Source organism: Grammomys surdaster, unplaced genomic scaffold, assembly GCF_004785775.1.
Source record: "Grammomys surdaster isolate TR1022 unplaced genomic scaffold, NIH_TR_1.0 1166, whole genome shotgun sequence".
Lineage (NCBI taxonomy): Eukaryota > Metazoa > Chordata > Mammalia > Rodentia > Muridae > Grammomys > Grammomys surdaster.
This window is the reverse complement of record NW_021605585.1, coordinates 1,236,882-1,247,345: the sequence shown is the minus strand read 5'-3', so window position 1 is coordinate 1,247,345 and position 10,464 is coordinate 1,236,882. Positions and strand designations below refer to the sequence as shown.

The 10,464-nt window shown below is 44.0% G+C and overlaps 1 protein-coding gene across 1 annotated transcript in view; it reads left to right on the top strand.

The window, feature by feature from the left end:
• The first annotated feature begins 9,631 nt into the window (after positions 1–9,631).
• Positions 9,632–10,464, top strand: part of Tprg1 (tumor protein p63 regulated 1) — a 101,099-nt gene continuing 100,266 nt past the window's right edge. The window contains exon 1 of the mRNA XM_028783874.1: positions 9,632–9,853. Within this exon, the coding sequence (XP_028639707.1) occupies positions 9,632–9,853 (222 nt within the window). The remainder of the gene's footprint in view (positions 9,854–10,464) is intronic.

Here is a 10,464-nt window from a genome sequence, read left to right as displayed (position 1 = left end):
AGTGCAGTGGCTCCTGGATGACTCAGGATTCAGTTTCTCCACAGGACGGGAGCAGACTGACTCTGTGTCTGCTCCAGCTCGGAGGAGCAGGCAGGGGCAGCCTGTATTTGACTTTTTAAGGTTTAATCATTCTTAGGTTCTCAAGAGACACATAACATTTTTGGGCTTAGTTTTTCTCATCTATTGCTCAAATTTGTGCACTGTCCAGAATTCACGTTCTGTGTTAATTCCATGTGTATCACTATTAAGGGGTGGGATCTTTAGTAGGTAACTAGACCATGGGGTTTAGTCTCTTGCAGATCATATGCCCAATGAAAGTGCTGGAGCTAACTAGTTGTGTCCTTTCCCTATTTCTGTCCCTGATGCCATGTTAGGACACTGTTGAGTCCCATCTCAAAATGTAATACCCAATTTCTTCATCTTGAACTTCTCACCTAGAATGATGAGAATGGTTTCCTTTTGTTCTTAAGTTATCCAGCCTCAGGGACTTTGTTATAGCAGACTAAATGGACTAATAACAGTGGTAGGTAATGTAGCTAAGAGCTGGTACTGAGGAAGCCTGTCTTCCCAAGGTTTTAGGGACCAGTGAAGAGCCTGGACTGTTCAATATTAAATTCACACTTAGATATTAAAAATACCCATGTCAGGGCATTTTAAAAGTAACTGTATGTAACTGTATTAGGTGTCAGTAACGGGAAGACACACTGAATGCGACTTTATGTGGTGGTGCAGCTTACCAGGAAGGCAGTCCTGAAAGCTAGGTAAGGGATCTGAGAACAAACCTGCTCTGGTCATGGGAAAAAGCCCATTAGGAAAGAGCTCTGAGTTACACCTGTCTCTGGATAATGTCAGTCTTGTGTGCTTGATCTGAACTATGGCACATTTTTCTTACATACAAAGTGTTTTGTTACTTATATATGTATTAATTTATTTGTTTATTTATTTTGTAGAACTCTTGGGAGAGGAAATTTTCCCAAGACCTTTTGTTATGCTTTTGACTCAAGTCATGGTCAAGCAAATGTGGCCTGCTACTCCTTTTCAGCCAATCTATTCTCACAGTAGGTTTTACCCAATTCTCTGAGAAACAAATATGTTTTAGGATCAACATCCTGCCTCTGCCTTTGATTTTAGAAGAGACAGAAATGATTATGTCAGATTGTGTAACTTCTACACAGAAGAGAACCTCTAGGATGTAATGGAGCTCCTGGGGTAACACACTGGGGAGAACGTTTCTGATTCTGAAGGTTAAGATTGGAAAAAATGAACAGAACATTTAATGGTAATGTGAACAGTGGGGTGTAGATTTGAGCCTGAGAAGCATATAATCTCAATGGGCCCAATGCCCTATTGCTTTTAGGGGTCTTACCATTGTAATAATATTGCTAATAAAAGTTATGAGTTGAGGCTGAAGAGATGGCTCAGTGATTAATTGCACTTAGAGGACCCTGGTGTGATCCCCAGTGTGGGAATGCATAAGGGTATCCTGGGTCATGGTTGAGCAGGTGCCTAGAACCCTGAGATTCTCCGTGGAATTCTGCGTGAGAACCGGCAGGAGTTCGGTCCCTCCCATCATCCAGGTTCCTGAAAAGCAGTCACATAGATCTCCATAGAGTCACATAGGCCAGGCTATAGGCCTCAGGCCCTAGGGATTTACATACTAATGAAGGCCAGAGGGCAGAGCAAATTAAACATGCCTCCCCCAGATCCTCCCCCAATCCTCCCCATTTTCTCCCTCCCTATATAACTCAGGACTGCCCTGAGTTTTTGGGGGTATGCCTAGATCCATCTACTATCCGCCATGACAATAAACCTTTTTGGAACCAAGGACTTCCTTGTGTTACTGGGGCCTGCCGCCGCCAAGGCCCTCAGGCCACTGGAACCATAGGACCTCTTCTCTAATGTGGGACCCGCCACGGCGGCGGAAGCCCCTCTTTTTAAATTTTTTTCACATTTCGGCGCATCCAACGTGGGGCACAGACACCCACGGACTTCAAGGACCGGGCCACCCCAGTCTGCTACAGAACACAGCTGAGCTTCCCACCCTGCTTGTCCGGTGCTGTGAGGAATCGACTCAGTGAAGATTCCGCGCTTCTCCAATGCTGACTAAAGCTACAGCTCCTTAATCTCTCACTTGGAGGATCTCTGCATTCCAGTCACGAGGACCCACATCTTCAAACAAGCTGGCCAGGCCGCCGAGTCTGCTAAACAAGTACAGTCTCTCCCACAGGTGCTGCTAGGGCCTCTTTCTTCTTCCCCTATCCCTCTCTTCTTCTCGGGTGTGGGCTGTCTGACGTGAGCCCACATGCCCTGTCTCAGCCCTCCGAGCCAAGGGCTTGAGACCTACCGGTCCCTGGCTGGCCCAGAGCACAGGGGATCCCCAACCCTTTTCATTTTCTCGGCTGTGGGTTGTCCGACGCAAGCCCACATGTCCCAAGAGCTCTGGACCCCCGTGGAACCTGAGTGAAAATTCCCCATGCTGGGCAGGGCCCCGCCGCGCTCGCCTGGTGTCGCAGGGAATAAACTCAGCCAAGATCCCGTGTGTTCCTGCCATGCTGACCTACTGCGACATGACAGACACACGGACACACAACACAACAGAGATTCACGCCCGCGCGTGCCCACACATGGGCCTACATTGTTCCCTACAGGTGGTAGAGGATCCGGACAAAGCCAGCCCCAAGAGTACCCCCCCGCTGGCGTCCGCCAAGACCCTCTCCATGGAACCGTGAGTAACTCCAGCCTAGTCCCTAAGACGAGATGGCTCTCTCTCTATCCTTTCTCCCTCTTTCTCTCTCCATGTGTTTTGGGACAACGTTTTCTAAATCTTAACTCCCACTAGCTCCTGCCTGACTCAAAAGACTAGATCTCTCTCTCCCTGTTCTCCACGTGTTCGCTACAAAATGGCAGAGACCCCTTAATCGCCATTCTTTATCCCTCCCCCCAAGAAATCTCCCGTGCTCTGCCTGCCAAGAGGTTTGCCTGTAAAAATAGGGCTGGCTCTCTGTTTGCCCCTTCCCCACTAGTCCCCTTCTAAGTCATTTGCAGCCAGCCATCATCCAGCTGGGTTTCCTGTTACCAGAGGGTCTGAGACTCCATCTGAGCCCCTTCACCTTTGTTTAACTTACAATTTCTTTCCAACCTCTAGGTGTCTCTCTGCCGTAGCTCAGTCTCACACAGCCTTTCACTCCTTCTGACTCTGTTACCAAACTTCTATGTTTTTTGCTTTAAACTTTTCTTGAAAGTTAGCCTTTCTTTTCTCTAAGAAAAACAACAGGGGGAATTCCTTGGCCTCTCTGCTAGAACATCCAGCCACCAGGTGGTAACCCAAACCACCACATGGCAGAACAGGCCTTTCCTCCACTACTTCTAAATCTGCCATTAATGCCTTTTCCCCTAACAGGAATGCCTAGAACAACAGTGTTTGTGCTTTTCAACCCAAAATTTTTTGCTTTTTGTTTAAATGTCTCCTTTTCACTCATGATATATTCTCAACAATTTTTTTCAACTTTTAAAATTTCTTCAAGGTGTGAATGTCATCTAAATTTACTTCCACAGGTTAAATCAAGAAGCTGATCAACATCTTTCAGCTATTAATTAACAACTAGTTTCCTTTTACAGACAAACTGTTGCTGCCTACATAATTAATATGATTTTCTTCCACAGTCAGCTAAAACAGACTCAAAGGTGACTTCTAAAACTGAAATTTCTTCAAACACCTTTGCTTTCTAGGATCTCAATGACACACCATGACGTACCTGATCCCAAGTAGCCTAATGCTTGCTACCCCTTTACAGACATCCCCCTGCTGGGGTGCCACTTCTCTGTTGTGATTATTCTACAGGTGCTCCCACAAGTCCAGCAGAGACTTATAGAGCCTCCTGGAACCTGCCTAGGATGCCGTGCTGTCTTCTTAAAGCCACACTGCCTGACTGCAGATTCCAGAGACATGCTGAGATCCAGAGACACATGCCAAGATCCAGAGATGCTGAGTCCTATGGACAGATTCAGACCTCCAGCTACAAATGAACTCTTTTGCCAAAGTCAAATAACTACAGTTACATGTTAGTGAGGAAAACGTAATGTCTACCTAGATTAGTCAGATATTACTACCCTCAAACTGTACCACATAAATTCAATTGATTCAATGATCCCTTACCTTCCCTACCCCCCAACTCCCCTTACCCTGTGACGTAATCATGCTAATACCTCTGGCCTACACAGTGCTCTCTTTCAACTTCCTCATCCAAAATTTTCACAGTGATCCCCTTTTTTTAAAAAAAAAAAAGTAAAGGGAGGAGATGTGGGACTGCGTAAGGGTATCCTGGGTCATGGTTGAGCAGGTGCCTAGAACCCCGAGATTCTCCATGGAATTCTTCGTGAGAACCGGCAGGAGTTCGGTCCCTCCCATCATCCAGGATCCTGAAAAGCAGTCACATAGATCTCCATAGAGTCACATAGGCCAGGCTATAGGCCTCAGGCCCTAGGGATTTACATACTAATGAAGGCCAGAGGGCAGAGCAAATTAAACATGCCTCCCCCAGATCCTCCCCCAATCCTCCCCCTTTTCTCCCTCCCTATATAACTTGGGACTGCCCTGAGTTTTGGGGGGGACGCCTAGATCCATCTATTATCCGCCATGACAATAAACCTTTTTGGAACCAAGGACTTCCTTGTGTTACTGGGGCCTGCCGCCACCAAGGCCCTCAGGCCACTGGAACCATAGGACCTCTTCTCTAATGTGGGACCCGCCATGGCGGTGGCCTTCTTAAATTTTCCCCACACCCAGTATCCATAAACAATTATAACTCTAGTTCCAGGGGGTACAGCAGTGACTATCACTTATTATGGAGAAACTGCTGATGAGTCCTGCTTCATGGAGCTGTCTCCAATCCCATGGCTGCCAGAGGGCCTCCATTTTTGCCAGGGCTTCCCTTTTGCCAACACTTCTTTTAAGGACTCCTTCTATGTCTCCTCCCACTTTGTTCTTCTTCATTGGGTGTGGAATCCCTGTTCAGTACATGACAGGCAAGTTCTGAACTTTGACTAAATGTCACTTATTATAGAATAGGAAAAAACAGAGAACTGTATACCTGGAGATGAGGCTGTGGAAGACCAGGGTCATGGAAGATGAAACTGTGGAAGATGAGGCTGTGGAAGATGAGGCTGTGGAAGATGAGGCTGTGGAAGATGAGGCTGAGGAAGGTGAAGCTGTGGAAGATGAGGCTGTGGAAGATGAGAGCTGTGGCTTCCTGTTCTCATCCCAGAAGCTGCATGACCTTGTGCGAGTCTTTCATCTCAGCAGTTCTGTACCAGTGTTTACAAAATGAATGAGTTGGAGCAGGTGATAATCCTCTAGTTATGATTTATGCCCTACATGATCCTGAAATACTAGATAAAGTCACAGCGGGATAATTGAAGTTTTGTATAGAGACAGTTATACTTAGACAAAGATCTAGAAGTAACTTATCTGCATATCATATGCATACATATGTACACACACATATATAAATGTGAAAATTAGCTCTGATTTTTTTCTAACGATTGAGGAGTCAGAACTTTTATTATCTAACTAAAAGAAAAGTAGCATATTCTTTGGAAACTGCTTGGCATTTATTCCTATATGTATTTTTTAGCTACATATACAGCAGTAAAATTACTTAATCTTTAGAAATCTCTCCTAATTCCACTCCTTCAATGAATCTGAATCATCTTTTTGCAAAAATGCTTCACATTTTTCATTTAATCTTTTTAAGAGCTCCTGTTCTATGTTCTCATGCTGCTGCTCTATCTTTTGAGATGCTATTTTTCATGTCTATACATAGATGTCTTTGACTATTAGGTGTTTAAGTAGTACCATCCAGAATAAACAAGCAATATTGTAAACTTTTTTTTCTTAGGTGAGATATTCATTGCACAAAGTGCCAGAAAGAAAATAGTTGGGCAACAGTGGCTGCCACATCCTGTTTTTTTCTAAGCACGGAGTATTTCCCTCTCAGTAACACTGAGCTGTATCTACTGGAACAGTAAAGACTGACTGTAAGTCTATTAGGACACAACACAGAATGACGATCCTTTCCAGTTCTAAGTGGTGCTCGATAGGTCCACTGCCACGCAGAATTTGCACTGCAGAAGCAATGGGTCCTTGGAGATAGGCAGGATTAGGTAGGGGTGCTGATTCTGTGTTCTTATCTCTTCAGTGTATACAGTGTTTCTAAGCAGAGAGGAGAGGTCACTTTTTATTGACTTGGTAGTTGTCAGGTCTGAGGAACCACATGGGATGTTTAGGTAGATGACTGCCCTTATTTCCTGACCTTGGAGATCTCCCCTCCCCGACCCCCAGTGGTTGTTGAGAATTCCAATTCCAACCGTGAAGGCTGGCTGAGCTTCCAAGGTTTAAGGCTTTAAGAATGCAAATGGAGCTGAGAGTTTCCTCAGTTCCTGGATCTCAGACAGTTCGAGAGCTCAGAGTGCTGCGTTCCCCAAGTGTTTCCAGAGAAGACAGCCTGGGGGAGAGGAAGTGGTGCTAATTAAATCCTCCCTCTGTTTTCCAGGCACAGGAGCCTTGAGCAGATGTCTGTTGTTAGTGTGTTCACAGAGTGCACAAATACAGAAGCAGGCTTCCCTTCCCAGTGACACAAACCTTCCTTCATGAGAACTTTGGAAATGTGTTTCCTTCCAACACCCACTGTAAAGGAGGTGCCAATCCTCATGCATAGAGTACAGAACTGCTACCAAGGCCAAAGGGTGCCTGTCTCTTGGTCTATCTGTCTCTCTCTGTCTCTCTGTCTCTTGTTTGCCTTTCTCTGTCTCTTTGTTTATCTCCTTCTTCCCTCCCTCTCTCCCTCACACCCTTCTTTTCTCCCTCCCTCTCTCCCCCTTCTCTCCCTCCCTTCTTTCCCCCTCCCTTCTTCCTCTGGTCCCCTTCTCCTGCTTCTCCATACCTTTTATTCTCAAAAGCCAATTCCAGCCTTTGTGTACCTGCCTTTAAAACATTATGTGAAAAGTCAAAGAAGACCTATGGTGGGTAAGCTGGACTCAAAAGCATGTCAATAATTACTCCCAATTATGCCCTAGGTGGTACCTCCCTACTCTGCATCTTCAGAAGGATGTGTAGGGAGTAAACAAGACTGTGACTGCCGGGGTTGTAAGATCAGCTAAGATAAAATGGAATGGGAGCTGTATAAGGCAATCCACAAGTTTAACCACCTGTATTTTCTACTGAATTCAACCTCCTCAACGTGCCATCCACAGTTTCCAGAGATGGTTCTGTTTACTCCTACCACCCTGACACAACTTCTAATAGCATCATCTTATGCCAAAATACTTGGATTTAGACAATGCACTTGCGTTACTTTAGGTGGAGAAATGTGAACAAGGTCTATTTACCTCCAACAGGGCACCGACAGCTGACCAAATAAATGATTCAGAACAAGCCTACTACCATAGTGAAGTTAATTGGGATGATTGCCTACAGTAGCATAGGGAGGTTTTACTTAACAGAAGGATAGTTGACTCAAAGGCACCTGCATCATCAAAGCTTACCCTAGCAGGAAAGCACAACCCTGGAGCTCTGTGCAGAACTTGCAAGTTGCTTGGCTGGCTGGAGGCTCCCCTCCTCTCCCCCCCAGCCCTTGTTCCTGCTTATAAAACCTTGGCTAGGAGTCTTGTGACTCCTGTAAGTTGCTGAGCTTCCTCAGCTTTGGCTGTGTGAGCTTCTCTCCTTCCTCCCACAGATAATATTTCAATTAGGAGGAAAGGGCTCTCTACAACAGAGTGCGATCATGCTATTTTTACCTCTCTTGAATGTTCTGGTTTGTCTCAATTTTAAGGGTGAAAATATGCTGGCAAACTAGGCTTCCCCCACCCCACTTTCTGGCATTTCACAGGAACGGAGGAAATGGAATTAAAACCGCCTTTTAGTTGATTAAAGACATAGAAGCAGCTCTGAGACGAAGACGTCCCTCCTAATGGTGAACCTAGGCATGAAGCCTGCTTGCAGGACACATTAGTAACTGGCCTCCTGTAGGGATGATTGGATGATTGGACAAAGTTCCTAGGCGTAGGCAATGTCCTCATGTGGCTTTCATACTTTGCTAGAAAACAGCACTAGATCAATCAGGCAGACTTTTCACAGGCCTGCATGGGCCTTCTATTTTGTCCTTATAAACAAAGCAAAACAAGATAAGACACTTCACAAATAGAAATCAAGTTGTTGTTTTTATTTAAATGCTAAATGATTATCTTGTTAGTACCCAGGGACACAGAAACTGAATTGAGAGAAGTACCCACAACATCATTATGAAGACAGAACTACTTTTAACATTTTATTTTTTTCAGCTTCAAGTAGTAGCCATTTTTATACGTATACTCATAGGAAACGACACGTGTAAAATTTCCTTTCTTTCTCTATGAATGATTTTAAGACTTAAGAGCAATATAACTGTGTGATAACTTTCTTTTTCCATAAGATATATTTTAGACATCTTCTTATGATAAAATATATATTCATATTTTAAGAGGGGCACTGTATTTGACATACATTTCATTTTATATTAAATGCAAGGCTTTGTGAATGCTTAATATTACTATTTATTATATACAGTATTTCTCTACTAAACATAATGGTGTTATCAAAGAATGTATGCAGTGTGATACAAGGTTATAAGTATGTGTGTGTGTGTGTGTGTGTGTGTGTCTATGGACATTTTTCTGAACCGTTTTCTTAAAATAAAATGTTAGAATTGGAATATTTGATTTGAAACTATGACAATTTCAGGTGGTTTATATTCTATTATTGTTCTGTTGCTGTGAAGAGACATCATGGCCTTGACAACTCTTTTAAGAGGAAGCATTTAATTGGAGGCTCACTTACAGTTTAAGAGATCTAGTCCATTCCCATCATGGTAGACAGCATGGGAGCACACAGACACATATGGTCCTGGAGAAGTAGCTGAGAGTTCTACATCATATCCACAGACACAAGGAAGAGAGAGGCACCTGACATGGCTTGGACATCTCAAACCTCAAAGCCCACCCCTAATGACACTTCCTCCATTAAAGCAACACCTACCCCAACAAGTCCACACCTCCTAATCCTTCTCAGGTTGTGCCACTCCCTGGTGGCCAAGAATTCAATAATATGAGCCTATGGGGGTCATCCTTACTCAAACCACATACGTTCTCACACCAATCCCTGGAGCTGATCAGGAGATACGTTCTCATTGCTTTTCACTCTTAAATACATACCAGGTAGGTAGAGTTTTAGACAAAAATGCCAGGAAATCACGAAGCTGAATTACCTGGCACTAATTTCATGCTACATTTCCTATGATCAGTTTATGTTCCGGTACTAAAGTTGAGGAAATGAAGTGATTCACAGCCTCATTTTCTCAGTCCTGAGAGTCTCTACTTCTCTCCCCCGGAGAAGGCCCTGCACATGGGTGACATGTAGATGTCTGTGATCCTGCACTATCCACTGGTGCCTCTGTCCAATCAAAGTATGACTGTTTCCATTTGGGGAAGATCTTTTGCTCCTCCTTGTAACCTGTTTTTCCATAGCCAGCATATGGGTGGGATGCTTTATCATTTAATGAAAAGGTTATAATTTCATTGTTTTAGGCTAAAAAAAAAAATGTCAACAATTGGGAGCTTTGAAGGATTCCAGCCCGTGTCTCTGAAGCAAGAGGAAGAGGACCAACCCTCAGAAAATGACCACTTGTCTACAAAGGAGGGGAACTCGGGCAAGGATCCAGGACCAAGGAAGATTTCAAGACAGCAGAGTATGACAAAAGCAACACTGTACCCCAATCCTTATCACCAGCCCTATGTTTCACGGAAGTACTTTGTTACACGGGTAAAATTACAATTTCAGTTCTATTCAAAATTTCTTTTGAAATCTTACTACCTTCTCTGTACTGTGTTTTGCCAAGGGTTACATGTCTTATAAAACTCTTAATAGTCACCATGATCCTCATGTAGTTTTCTTTATTCCCATTGTATGGATGAATGGTGTAAACTTCAGAGTAGCCAGAACCATCAACTTTTATCTCTCAGACAGCATCAAGATGGTACAGTTTCTGTGGTCTCTATATGTTTGGGCTTCACTCCTGTGGGAATATATAATCTGACCTCAAAGAATTAATGCTTAATAGCTAGTGAGCATGTAGTATAGTAGCTAGAAGGTAAAGCTATGAGCTCATTGTTTTAGAAAGAAATAGACTGTGAAGTAGAGTATGCTGCTGAGGCTGACCTGAATCTCAGGATGGATTCTGGGATAGTGGTGTTACCATGGGAGCAAAGATTTGAAATTGAAACTCTGTCTGCAGTTGCAGTGTGGGGCTCAGAGTTCTTACTTGAGCGTTGGAGCCAGAAAAGTAAATGGACAGTAAACTCCAGACTAGCTAGCTTGAAAGCTTCTGACCAATTCTTGCCTATCTACATCTTACCTCACAACAAAAGTTTTGG